Below are 14467 nucleotides of genomic sequence, written 5' to 3'. Positions count from 1 at the left end.
TATTTTTTGGTTATATCCCCAAATATATGAACATATAACCACAAATGCTTTTATTACAATTCTCCTAAAATCAGCCATTGTTGTCTTCTTCAACATCACTGTTTTCCACCATTGATGAACCTTAATTTTTTTTTTTTAAAAAAAAAACAAAAGAACCCAATAGCTTTTATTACCTTTCCTAAATAGTATATAATGTTATCTTCTTCAATATCATTGTTTTCCACCATTGATGAAGCTTTATTAAAAAAAAAAACCCACAATCGAATTCAAGCATCATCTCTTCCATTGTTAGACAAGATTTTCAGGTTGTAGAAGGTGTATGTTCGATGGTTAAAGAAGGGAAATGAAAAAAAATCAGAAAACATTTCATCTTTCAAAAACACAATAGTTTTTTTCTCTTGGGAATGACACGTGCGTGGTTTTTTAAAAACCGTAGCTTTTTTTTTAAATTAAAATATTTTCTAAATATAGTAATGTGGGCTGGGTTCTTTTGAAAGGCGTCTATATTATAGATGGTCTCTCAAGAGAAGGTCTGTTAGCCTTCTTTTGTGAACTCTTAATTTATAGTAGGGATGTTCAAAAATATCCGGTTTGGAAAACTCGACCCGGATTATCCAAAATTTGGTTCCTAAAACCTATTTTACCCGTTATCAAAAAGCGGATAATTCCGATCGGGTACCCAGTTTCCAAACTTGATATTCGGGTCGGATACAGATAGTTTTTTTTGGTAAATCCGGGTATCCGGTTTATTTTTTATTTTTATTTTTTAAAAATTTTAAATACAAATAGTTCATAATGCAACGCCTCCTAATTTCTGAAACCTGAGTTCAGCGCTTCTTTACTCCCTTCATTGTTAATTTTTGTCTTAGTTTCATTTAAAGCGCTAGTGAATTGGATGCTTAATAATGTATATGAAAAAGCTTTTGTCTTAAATTTATTATAGTAAGTGGGATTCCTAATTACTACAATACTACTTTACTATAGTGACTGACTGACCGATATCATTTTAAAGCCCTTCTGTCTTAAATTTTATGTTTTTCTCTTACATTTTAATTTTTTATTATTCATAACTAAATTAGGCAATGCTAGACAAAAAAAATAAATATAAAAGCAAAAACATTCTAATAAAACCGGTTAACCGAAATCCGGATATCTAATTTAATCCGGGTCGGAATCGGATCGCATTTTCAGATATCCGAAAAATACATTATAATAGTGACATGTGCTTATAAATTAGTAGATTGTACGATGCTAACGTATAAAATTATCCGAAATGGAAAAGTAATTAATCAACAACTCTAAGCTCTCGCAGTCTTTATTCAAAAAAAAAAAAAAAAAAAAAGAAAAAAAGGCTCTCGCAGTCTAACCTAAGGCGTAACCATCTCTACCCAGCAATTTAAAAGTGTTTATTATCTTACCATATCTCCGCTTTTGTCAATTTCTCACCTCTATCTTTGCCCTTACTTTGTTTTTGCCAAACCCTAATTCCCGTACCTCAATGAATTTCAAATCTTTTACTCAAATCAAGGTTTCTTTTATGCAAACAATTGCTTTCTGATGATCACATCAATATCAAATTCCTAGCAACTTCAATTTGAGAAATGAAGGGAAGTTCTGTTGAAGATCCTGAGTCATGGGAGGTAGCAGATGTGGAGGAAAGTATGAAGAGATTAATGCTTTCTTCCTCTGCTAAAGATTCTGCTTCTCTTAGCAATACTATTTCTGTTAATGATTTTACCTCTGCTTCGCTCAATTTGGCTTCTTCCAGTGGCGCTAATGCTGAAAATGTTGGAGGTTCAGGGATATCCGATGATGCTATTAATCAAGTTGATCAGTTCCTTCGCGAGGCTTTACAAAATCCCCGTGAGCGATTATCAAGTAAGATTGAATCTATATTATCATCTTTGTGATTTATATGGGTTGATTCTTCTGCTTCGTGTGATCTATTGATTGTCTGGCATTCGTGTGCCTTTTTCTTTTAAAAGGTACCAGAACAATCCAAATTGTATTATCTTCCGGTGCTTGATGAAGATACATAGACACAAGCTGATTCTTAAGGTCTTAGATATATTCTGTTATTTGTTGTTTTTGTTTGTTAAATAATTGCTATTAGTTTTTTCTCCGTTAGTTAGTAATCTTGTTTTCTTGTTTTTATCCGTTTTTGTCCTTGAGCCTCTTTTGTATAAGAGCTCTCCCTTTGTAGCATGTTCGATACAGATAGAATAATATCCATTGCATTCATTCATGTTCTGTTGTGTATCTCAAACCAAGCTTCTGTTCTTTCCAATTCAAAACACCTTATTGTATCATGGAATCAGAGCAGTCATATTGCTCTTGATCTTTCTGTTCTTTTCCTGGTAACCGTGTAGCTTTCTTCTGTTTCTTTTGGTTTACCTCCTTGTTTGCTTCTTTGTTCTTTCTCGTAATCAACCAAGAATCTTCTGTAATATGGAGCAAAGTACTCGTGCAAAATTAAACTACATTTCAACAAATAACAGAATATATCTAAGGCCTTAAGAATCAGCTTGTGTCTGGACATGTATCTTCATCAGTGCTGATTGGGTTCTTAGTGTCTGAAATCAGGAACTTTGGCTGAATTATTACTATTATGTTAATGTTATTCGTTGCTGCTTGACTGAAAATGGCCAACTCTAATGCGAATTTGTTCTAATGTAGTATGACAGCGTCTTAGATTACAAAGTCGTGTTGGTATGTGTATTTCATATTAAATAGCGCTTTTGAAGTTCCTGGAGTTAATATTCATCATCTTGGATCAATGTTTGTTTTCTTCCCCCCACAAGGAGTGCAGAGTGCTATGTTTTAAAAGGAAATGTTTCTTCTATGTGTCATATTAGCGTTGCATGTTAGTATAGGACTTTTTGGCGATGCTAATGGACTTATGATTCACCAGTCAATATCTTTCTAGAATATTCTGTAATATTTGGTGGATGATCCTTTCTGTTTGGGGTTCATGACTTGTGTGCACAATGGCTGTGAGTGCTAAAAATCAGGGGAAAGAAGAAGGTAATGATAAAAATGAAAAATGGACTCTTTGTTTAAAATAATTTTTGCCCTAATTTTGATCTTTTGGATTTTTTTTGTGTTTTAAAGCCATCTTATATATTTTTTCTAACATCATTGTTGGATAACTTTTATAAGGGGAAGGAGAAACTTCAAAATGCTGTTATGGGACACTACACTACAAGTGTATAATGATGCCTCCTAAGAATGCTTTGTAGTTCTGTCTCCAGACACTTAGAATTGCTGTTTGTCAAAGATTCTTTTTTATTTTATGAACTTTATAATTCATCTATTTTCACACTATATCTTGTGAAGTGCACCATGATGGAGGTGCTTCATTACTGGAAGGTTTAACGATTAGGTGTATTGACAAATGAGGTTTTGGTGATGATGTGCATCAATAAATAAAAAACAAATGTTGTTGGTCAGAAGTTCATCACATCAAGCAAGTCCATGAATGTGGTTGTTCAAGATCAAGATGTTATATGTCCCTACTTTTAGAGAATGTGGTGTGTTGGATGTGAGTCAAACTATTCAAATGTTAGGAAACTATGTCATTTTGGTGTTGAAACTATTGTATAGTGGCAAGTAGTGTTGGTCTCGGGGCGGGTTACCCGAAATCGAATCGGTCTTGAACCGTTGAAGAATCGTCCTAAAACCGCTACCATCGAACCGGTCCGAACCGCAAATCGTTCAGATTACAATGAAAATTCTGAAGACCCCATGAAACCGTTGGCAAAAACCATCCTGTGGAACCGCAAACCGTTAGGGTTCAAGTCCATTTTTTTCCCTTTTTTATTAATCATTTTTATTATTAATTTATCAATTTTTTTATTAACTATTTTTTCCTTCGATTTAGCAAATATTTTAAAAATGATTGACAAACAATAAATTTCGATAATAATCAATAATGGTATATCTACATTATTATAGTACTTTATATGATTTTTTATATTTATATTTAAAAAACATAAAAAAAGAACTGAATCGATGATTCTAACCGCCCAACTCTTTTGAATCGTTAAGGAACCGTCAACTCAATGGTTTGAATTGTTCCAATTATTAGGAATCGAAATCGGACCGGAATCGGAACCGGTCCAACCAGACCGTGGCCATCACTAGTGGCAATTTTTTTTCTTGGCTAATAAGTACTTTTTAGTTTCTTTATTTTCAATTATTTTGTATGTTATATTTAATAGTGGTAGTGTGGTACGTTCTTTCATAATGTGGATATGCATTGAAGGACTTCTTTTTCTAGGTTTTTATTTTCTTCAATCCTCTAAAGTTCTGCATAATGATGAAGAATGGATTACTTAAGAGGAGTGTCAGTGGTTGACTACATTGGTGGTTTTAAGTGCCAAAATCTTTTTATTCCTTGTTTTTGCTACTAATTTTTTGTTCAGCTGAGAAAATAATGATTGAGCTCCTTAGTTTGAATAATTTGGCAATTTGCACATTAAGGAATTTTTGGTGGTGTTTGTTTTTACTAGATAAAACATTTGATTTTCTTTGAGTAGTCCAAATATTTGCAACCTATTTAGTCAAACTTAGAATCAAACAACAGTCAAGGATACACTCATGGATAACAATTGAGCTGAAGATGATGGTGAAGTTTTGTTAAATGCATGCATTCTCAAATCGATCATCTCTTTTTTAAAGTGGGTTGAGATGGTGAGGTGGATTGGTGCACCTTATAATTATTGACAAGTCGAGTTTGATCGAAGTTGAGACTAAAGGATGGTATAATTATATCTTTATGGTTCATTTGTGCAATAGTTAAAAAGGCTTATGATGTCTCTTTCGCCAAACAAGTACTCTAATCAGCTTGATTTTAGATGGGGACATAGCTGCAAATAAATTTGATGAGTTTCACGTAGAATTTGATTTTTAAGTTGAATTTTTTTTCAGGAGCAGAAGTTTAATTGATGAAACAAATTGCTATTTGGAGTATGGGGTTGATTTTTGTAGTTACTTTGAATTTGATGCTCGTAGAGTTCTTTAAGGGATCACATTGCTGAATAATGCACCAAAACACTAGTCATTGGGTTTCTTATAATGCCTATTATGCATCATATAGTACAACCAAGATAAAATAAACACACAATTTTAGCATCGAGTGTGTGCTGCAACTCTAGTGTGATAACTTCTTCATTTAGTGTAATCATTGAATAAAAATGAGGTCAATCCATTATATAATGGCTGCTTTGTTACGGAATTGGAGCTTACCATTCCTGAAAACTTTGTTACATAACAACCAGTTGTTATTCTTACATATTAGCCATTATAATCTTCTTTAATATGTATTAGGTTCTAAAACGTCTATTATAAGCTTTAATTTTAATATATGTTCTCGAAAACTTGAATTACTATGATAAAATAGATTTATTCAAGTTAACAATTCACATTGCGTCATTTGATGTAGAATGATTCGTAACACTGTGAGGTACCTCATCCGTGACATTGCCACTGTTCAGCAATTGATTGTTTTCTATGAGCTTAATTACGTCTATCCAAAGTCTGATAAATGTGCTGATTTCAACTTCACTTTGTGTTTTTTGAGCTAAATAATATCTTTGAGAAGGCAAATTGCTTGCATTTTTATTACATGGTCCTAGTCCTTAGATTAATGAACTTCTTGTTGCTAAAGTATATTAGTGTGGGAATTGCCCAATCACTGCTCGACCTGAAGCCTATTTACAGTTTACTTCACGCTTTCCCTCGTGTATCTTCAGCTTTAATTAAGTTCCAGAAAATACTTTGCATGGTTATTTTGGATTTTGTATGAGTATTGTGAAATTGTTTAGTTCTGAATGATCTGAGTTTGGAGTGTTTCCTTTCTTAGGCATGTCTACATCCTTGTGAATTTTGTGTGCGGTCATTGTAACTACTTCATATCTACCTGTAGTGTTGCTAGTTTTGGCATAGAGTTTGGTGGTATAAATACCCCTTGGAACCAGTTAGCTCAGGTGAAATACGTGCTTGAGAGCATCTGGTTTTTGAGCAATCTGAGTTTGAGACTTAATCTTCTGAGCTCAGCATATATAGAATAATTCAGAATGTTTTTTTAACAAAAATTAGTTTTTTATTTTTGGTTATTTACTATAGAAGACTTATAATTTTGCTACTCATTGAGCATGATAATGTGAGAATTTCGCTTGCTTGCTTGCCTTTTAGACAGTAGCGACATTTCAGTAAATTAAGGTTTTTTTATACTGCCCCTTGACGATCTGATTTAGCTTAGGAAAATTTAGCACCTTTTTTAATCTATTGTCATTAATTATTGCAGTCGCTCCACAAGCAGTGAGGATCTGCTCTGTTATTTTTCTGTTTTAACTTAGTTACTTCAACACCATAAGTTTCACTTTTATTAATGTCATTGGCATCAGAAGGGAATTTAATTAGTATTTAATTCATGTTATTTTAAATCATGGTCTTCTCTTTGTTTACTGTTTCCTGTGATTTTGCCATACAAAATCATTTTCTTTACTAGTTCTGATGTCTGGATGTAATATTTGCATTGTCCAGTCTTGCGGATGGAACAAGATGTTGAGAAGTTCATTCAGGATCCTACTAGACAACAGATGGAATTTCAACAGCTTCCAACTTCTTATTTAAGGCTGGCTGCTCATCGTGTGGCTCAGCATTACTTTCTACAATCCATGGTCTTGCTAGATAATAGTCTCCCTGATGGATCTGGTTCTAGAATTATTGTCCAAAAGACTACAACTGAGTGTCGGTTGCCTTGTATACGTCTTGCTGATATTCCTGTAAGTTTGCCCCAAGAAGACAGTGGTGCCATCAAGGTCGCCATAAAACAGAGGCCTCAGAAACATTCAAGTTTGTTAGTTGGTTGTCATTCAGGTTCTTCAAAATCAAATCACTCCAAAAGTGTTGAGGAAAGGAAAGAAGAGTACAACAGGGCTCGTGCACGCATTTTTAACTCAAATAACCATATTGGTTCTCCTAGTGTGAAAGCTGAAATTGAGCCTAAAAAAACAGATAGTTTACAGCTCACTTCTATGGGAATGGCAAAGGTTGATGATAAATCTGCTCCAGGAAGCTCTGATGTGAGCAGCGGAAGGGCTGTTACTGTAGTTGATTCTTCGAGCGTTAACAATAGATCAGCTAGAAATAAGACAGAAAAGGACCCTGTTAATAGGTACAGAGCCAATAATAGGGTAGCTATCTTTAGAGACCGTGAAATCGACCGCAAAGATCCTGATTATGACCGCAATTATGATAGGTATGCTATGCTTGTGTTTTATTGAGTCTTCCAATTTAAATAGTTTGCTTCTCACTCCCTTAGATTCTTTCCTGTTAATTATTGGTTTATGTACTTTATCACAAAAAAATATCATTGGTTTTTGATCAATCAAGATGGCAACAGTTAATTTTGCTAACCTTGAAGTCTCCCTTTTATTTCTTGAGTGGGGACGTTGGCCTAAGTCAATAATAAAATGCCACATCTACACCCCCATATCCTCAATCCCCCATATCACTAAGAGAATAATGGAAAAGAAAGGAAGAGCATGACCGTAAGACAGAATACAATGGAAGCAATCCTTGTAGCGTGAATCTAAAAGCTTTCATATTCAAATTATATGCCCTAGTAATTAGTATCCATGTGTCCAGGCAAAGAGCCAAATGAATGGTAGCACAAGGAAAAAACTAAAAAGTACATTGGTGGCAAATTAAAATCATATAAGCCTCAATTCCTCAACCATCTTCAAAGCAAGCATGAATGCACGTGCCTGTGAACCTACATGTGCATTTGTGTGTGTGTGTGTAGAAAGGAAATTAATTTGAATTACATTTTCTTTATTTGAGGGGCAGGATGTAGGTTTCTCACTGGGTTAAGCTATAATGCAGACTCCATCAAAAAAAGTTCAAAGTAGACCTCTGATGGTCATAGAATGAAAATTTGGGGTTTTTGGCTGATGTGAACTGAACCCGATGCATTATTGTTTTTGGTCAGCAGTGCACTAGAATGAAGCATCTTGCAGAGTGGAGATAAAAATGGGGAAGAGAGGGGAAGTAGAGAGCCGAGAGGGGAGTTGTTTTGTGGGAGAAGGGAGAAAAAAAGTCAGCCTTCAGTGTTAATCTGCATAACTATTTGCACTTCTCTTTTAACCTTTCTTTTAAAATAATTTTAAATAGTTAAATAATGCGTCCATTGTAGTTCTTGTTCTTGTACGTTGGAGTTTTTAGCATTTCAAGAAATGTGGTTGGGAGTAGGAACCACAATGATCTTGACATATTTGCTTTAGTAAAGGGGAATGTTTTGCGAAAAACCGAAAATCAAAAGGATGAAAAATATACCCCAAAATAGAAAGGAGCAAGTTAAGAATAATACCAGCAATAATAAAATTTTATAAAATGTATGCAACTGATCCCATGTTCTTGTGTCTATATTTGCATTTTGGACTCTGAAATGAGTTCCAGCTCCCTTAAATATAGAATTTCACGTGTCTAACTCTTGGATACGTACTAAATCTGGGCTTTATCCAATTTTTGAATGTAATCTGCTTGAAGTTTATATCAGTAGAAAGGCAGCCCCCTTTGAATTACAGTTCTCTGTTATAGTGGACGGGAAGACTTTTTTAAACTGCCAGAAACTGCTTTATGCTGCAAAATTTCTGTTCATTTATACATTAATAATTATGGATCATCACTCACTTTTGGCTGATATTTCTCTAGTATCTCTGGGGACTGCTTTTAGATATGTTCTAGCTTTTTTAGCCTTTTAGCTTCTAGTTCTGGAAAGTTACCTTTTTTGCCCTTCCAAACTTTGTTTCTGAGATCTCATGTAGTGCCAAATAGGCTAGCAGTCAAGTTCCATGTCGCTTTTGAGTGGCCCCTATTGATAACTGATCATGGGTGATTCTATTTCTGATTCTTTGGTCGCTTCTGTCTGTCAGTAATGCAGAATTATATACTACAATATTCAAATAGAATTCTTTGCCTCTAGTAATCTTTCTGGTATTACATAATGTTTCTGTTGTATTGTGAAATCCCATTTCTTTTCACGTTTTGAGAACTAGTTAAAGGGAACTGTTTAAAAGCACCATATATACCACATCATCCTAATACTGAATGGTGTCAATAATACAAAATATTATCACTTAATATTGAAAGTAATGACCTCAAATACATGTCAATAATTAGATTGCCAAATGAGCTATTATTTTGGTGTACTTAATTTGAAACAAGATGCTTTAATAAAACATGGCTCTTAGTTTCTCTCAATTTACATCTTAAATATAATGCAAAAGCTTCCGTTCCCTCTCTAATATTCAAGGATGGTACTTTTTCCAGGTACGTTCAAAGGTTTGACCCTGGATTCGGATTTAGTGCTGGACCCTATACCGTCCAACCAATGTACTCTCCGGCCCTTAATTACAATACAGAATTTCCTCAACTTGGGTCAACTCCTAGGCCTCAGATTTCTGCTGATCCACCACGGCCTCTCCCACAGCATCTACCTGGACCATGGGTGTCTCCATCTAATCCTGCAGGTCTCAATTATGGTCATCCAGAGACTATGATGGCCGCATATAGTCCAAACCATGTCAATCCTCGTTCTGCATCTGCTATTTATCTACACACCACTCAGTACCCCCCTTGTCAACGTCCTGGAATACCATTCATTCATCCCCATGAACATATTCACCAAACATATCAACAGGTATGCAATTATTCATTACATTCTCTGGGATTTAATGTTGGGAGTGGGAGCCAAGCAAAAAAATAGGTTCCTTTGTCATAATTTTGGGTTCTCTTTCTCCTATGGAGCCAAAGAGAGACCGAGAGAGATGGGATCCTACTTTGCTCAACAGCGTTTGTCTACCCAATTAATTCCTTTTTTGTTACAGTTGACTGTGTCACTTACCCTTTGCCAAAGTTTTAATTTTCTTGTCATACTCTACTCCTTTTTTGTCTTTTGAATATCATTTTTGGTCGGTGTAGTTCTTTACATAAGTGTGTGAGGATAATATTCCCTTTCCCCTTGTATGATTTGTTTTACTTAATCTTCTTCAAGCAAATTTTAATGGTTGTAAATTTTCTCTATAGATCATCTTATGGTAGTCTTGTGCTGCCTCTCTTGTGTTATGCTTGTTTGCATGTTCAGGTGCTACTCTAGTGAAAATTTCACTTTACAACTTTTCTGCTATTTATCACTGACCAGTTGTTTTTTGCTTTGTTTTGTCTCTATTTTAACAAGTGGGTAGTTTAGCTTTAGTTTTACGCAAAAGCATGAGAAAGGAGAAAATACGTGAAATGAATGAAAAAAAGAAGTATGGTTTGTCACCTTTATTCAGTTATGGGGCATACTATTATATATTTCTAATCTCCCATTTTTCTTGAAAATTTTCATGGTTTTGTAGCAGTAAGGCCTGTGTGGGTGTAAATGTTAGGGTTTTTTTTCCTTTTGGTTTGGAAACAGAACATGGTTTTACCTTTTAAGTGTCAAGTGTGTTCAATATAAGTGGGGTAGTGGAGGGTATATCAGGGACTAAGCTTTTTTATAGGATGGTATAAGAAAAGATGTTTTTCAAATTGCTTAGTTTGGATCAAGTTTCTCTCTCTTTTTTTCCTTTTGGCTATATATTCAGCAAAACAGTTGTAATATTCCTTGCAGGATGAAATTACCCTAGCCCTAATCCTTCTGTCCTTCCATTTCATGCTAATAATTAGTGTCTTCCAAAAGCAATCTTTGTGCATTTTGAGTATTATAATTATAATTATAATATAATATTCATTAGTGTTGTCAAGATTTCAGGTGTAGCCTTAAATCTTCTAAATTGCATAAACTTTTTTGTGTGTACCTTTTCAAGATACCTCCAGACAATGGTTAGACTTTAGAGCACCACTTGCATTGCAAAAGATTTCAGATCTTGACCTTTACTATGGCAATTGCAAACATGTGATAGTAGCTCCTACTTCTACCTTGAATTTACCTGTTTGCATGGGTGGATTCCTCATGATTAAAAAAGAAAACAAAAAAACGTATGAAGTGTGTTTCCTGACTAAACGTCAATACAATATAACGTGTTTGGAACTGGAGACACTGGTTAGACTTTAGAGCTCCACAGTCCACATGCGTTGGAGAGGCCTTGTGACCTTGGACATAGCAATTGCAAACATGTAATAGTTGCTCCTACTTGTAACTTAGATTCATCTAGTTCTATGGCGTGGGCTACCCCATGCAGACCAGGTTTCTGAAAAGTTTATTCAAAAATTGTACGAAGTGTGTATCCTGTTTAAACTCGAGCAGTCAGAATTCTGAATTAGATGCTTTCTTTCCATATTGGTTGAGGCATGTTCTATTGGGCTTGAGAATGGGTAACTATACTGAGCTGGTCTTGGAGCATATTGGAAAGAAACTTTGGTAGACCAAAAATGATACTATTAATGATTTCCGTCTTCCTGGAAGTTGAGAGTTGTTTTTCTGGAAATGATATACTTGAGATTGTTTTATTAGGTAGGAGAGAATAGAGAGATAAAATGGAAGGCTTGAATAAGATTTATGTTAGCTCCAAATTGAAGAAACGGTAATCCAGGTGATCAGTGGCATAATGGGTCATTGTGGTGCACACTTTCCTGCATTATGTGGAGTTATATTTTGAATTAGTAAAACCATGCTTTCCTGAATCTCAATTAAAGTGTTATTGCCAAAAAGAGAGGAAACCTTTTCCAATGAGGAGGACGTTTGGTATGGAGGATAAAAAGAAATAGAATGGAAAGGATTAAGTAAAGAAAATGGTATCAATAAGTGTTAAACTTATTGGTTGTTTGGCATTAATATGGTAAGGGAAACACTAAGGTGATTTCCTTTCTTCTTGTTATACTCAGAAAATGAGGGGAATCAAAACAAGGGTAATGATTAACCCAAAAAAATGGAATCGGTTAAATTTTTTTTTACTAAACAATAACTAATTGGATGCTTTAACTCCTTCCATTACCCAAGTCTAAAAAATTTATACCAAACGGATCCTAAGTGTATTATTTCTTGATTTTAGATAGGATAAGTGATTAGTGGGATTTTAAGATTGTTAAGTGATTCAAAACTTTTGGATCGTTAAGGCCTTGATTCTATGTATTTCCATTTGTAACTGATATTTGTGTAGTCTACTAGGAGCCATCAAACTGTGTTTGCATGAATAGCTATTTGGCAATGTTTTCTATATTTTCTCCCCTTTTCAAAATGCTTGGATTGCCTGCCACCTATCAAGCTGTTGGATCAGGTTCCAAGCCTTGAAAAGTTTAGGGAAATAAGCGGAACAAATGGATGTATAACAACAATGTTATTACTATATGGGGAACAAATGGATATTTACTTGCTGGTTATTATTAAATACTTTGTTATTAATTGTGTGCTCTTACTACTTTGTGCAGTTGCAACAGCAGCACCATGATGCATCCCTTGGGTTAGCCCGGCCCCGTTGAGGGGCTTGGGCTTGTGCCTGCACCCTGCTTGCATGGAATTTTGTATGGCAGCACATTCTATGTGGCAGGGTGTACAGGCATAAGAACTGAGGCTGGCTGGAATGATTACAATTGAAATGCTTGTGCAACAATTAGCCAGCCTGTCCTTAGTTTGCGTTTAGGCTCCTTGCATAATTGTGCAGGGCATCCTGTGATTGGGAGGCATCTCAATCTATTGCTGCCATCGGTGACGAAATTGTGAGAACAGAAAGAATTAAATGTATTAGCCTGGGCAGGTGCGAGTTTGTTTGGATAAGGTACGTTAAGCACTAATACTTCATTCAATTTATATTGTCAACCTTAACTCTTTTGTTTGGATACATGTGTCATGTTGATTTACAAAACTAAGTTATCTATTCAATTTTTTGATGGAGGACGGAAACATATAACATGAAGGATCAAACCAAAATTCTGGTAAATGTTCCCAATAAATGGTGGTGTATCTTTTTTTTTTTTTTTTTTTTTTTTTTTTATGATTTAAAAAACCTTGTCATCCATCATGAATTGGGGTGAAAAGGAATTGCTTAACTAATAGTTTTGGACACCATCTTTTTCAGAACATATCTTTAGCAGCTGATATTTTTGTAATAGCTGGCTGAAATATATTTAATAAGAACTTGTAATCTGTAATGATTTGGGAGAGGATAGAATTGCTCCACTAATAATTCGAACGTTTAGCTACATCTGTTTTGAACATACTTTAGCCACTGATATATTAGTATAAATGCATTTCTCTTTGTAGTAACCGAACAAGTGTGGAGAGGGAGGCAAAGCCAAACTGGAATTTACTGCTCATTTAGTATCACTGGTTTGGACTCTGGATGATCAAAGCGGTGTCAATATCATGAGGCAATGGGAATAGCTTATAGTTTCAGAGATGTTTAATGGAGATAATGGATGCATAGCATATCATTATTTGTATTAATATAGCAGTATTTGACTTACCAATGCATCTGCTATGACAGTATAAGCCCATTTTACAATTTTCCATACTAAACCAGATTGACCGACTGTTCAACACAATGTATTAATGTGTTAAATCTCTTTTTATCAGTTCACTGTTAGGCCCCGTTACCCGTGCAATGTAGGATTCTAGGACGTATTGATTTGTCTATATTGGTCTTCATGTCGTATTTTTGTACAGAATGAGCGTTATTTGGTAGGGTGTAGAAATTGAAGTTCCGTCATCCCTGATGGCCATATCTTTGTTGGCTCAATCCATATTAAACATTGCTACATATTCTGAACTGGAACCCCACAATATCAGCTGTCTTGGTTAGTACCTCCGCAAATTGCACAAGCGGAGCTACGAGCTTCCATAGATATAGATTACACATTTTGGAAGAGTGTTGCCCACCTTGACTTCAGAAATTTTGCGGTTAAGGCTTTCACTTCATGAAGTGCCTTTGCTATTAGCCCTTGTTCTACCTCCACGTGGTGTATTTATTCAAAACCTTTTCAATCTTTGTTCTCGCTTGGTATAAAGATATTTTGCATTGGAAATTCGATACTACTATTAGTTATTCCAACTAATCCTTATCAACTCAAATTACGCTCTAACTATTCAAGTATAGGGGTTGTTAACTGATAAATATATCTAATTATTCTTTAATCACTCAAAATACATCCTTATTATTGTTGCTAAAAATAAAGGTGGTTTGGTCATTACGCGATAGTTGGGTGTATATTGAATTAATTGATAATATTGTGTTTTGTGCAGGTCAAATATATTGGGTTTATTAATATTGAAATTTTGTTTTGTATAAATCATCCCAATAAATGACACATGTTCAATGTTTACACTTCGCTCTAAAAGAACAAAGTTGAGTGAGAGGATGAGCTTGTGCCTTAAAAAGACACATTCTTAACTTAGTCTTGTTCATGATCCATCATCCATGGGTAATCCTACTCTAGGAATTAGAGATTTTTGGAGTTGTTAAGCAAAAATAAATAAATAAAT

The 14467-nt window shown here is 34.8% G+C and overlaps 1 protein-coding gene across 3 annotated transcripts; it reads left to right on the top strand.

The window, feature by feature from the left end:
- Positions 1-1385: 1385 nt before the first annotated feature.
- Positions 1386-13571, top strand: LOC130797345 (uncharacterized). 3 transcript variants are annotated; one of them, XM_057659927.1, is made up of 6 exons: positions 1386-1878; positions 6547-7264; positions 9337-9706; positions 12418-12764; positions 12882-12921; positions 13250-13571. In XM_057659927.1, the coding sequence occupies exons 1-4, from the start codon at positions 1602-1604 to the stop codon at positions 12466-12468; spliced, it is 1416 nt and encodes a 471-aa protein (XP_057515910.1). In that variant the 5' UTR covers positions 1386-1601; the 3' UTR covers positions 12469-12764; positions 12882-12921; positions 13250-13571. The 3 variants fall into 3 exon arrangements, with proteins under 3 accessions (XP_057515910.1, XP_057515908.1, XP_057515909.1); XM_057659925.1 differs by lacking the exon at positions 12882-12921; XM_057659926.1 differs by lacking the exon at positions 12882-12921 and having other exon boundaries at positions 13227-13571.
- Positions 13572-14467: the final 896 nt, after the last annotated feature.

Source organism: Amaranthus tricolor, chromosome 12, assembly GCF_026212465.1.
Source record: "Amaranthus tricolor cultivar Red isolate AtriRed21 chromosome 12, ASM2621246v1, whole genome shotgun sequence".
NCBI classification, from domain to species: Eukaryota; Viridiplantae; Streptophyta; class Magnoliopsida; order Caryophyllales; family Amaranthaceae; genus Amaranthus; species Amaranthus tricolor.
The sequence above is the reverse complement of the archived record's forward strand: the minus strand, read 5'-3'. Positions and strand labels throughout refer to the sequence as shown.

Bases quoted from the DNA above. Each gene is read 5' to 3' on its own strand.
- LOC130797345 (XM_057659925.1), top strand. From the start codon at position 1,602: ATGAAGGGAAGTTCTGTTGAAGATCCTGAGTCATGGGAGGTAGCAGAT. The intron at 7,265-9,336 runs GTATGCTATGCT...TACTTTTTCCAG, and splicing joins TATGACCGCAATTATGATAG to GTACGTTCAAAGGTTTGACC. The intron at 9,707-12,417 runs GTATGCAATTAT...TACTTTGTGCAG, and splicing joins TTCACCAAACATATCAACAG to TTGCAACAGCAGCACCATGA.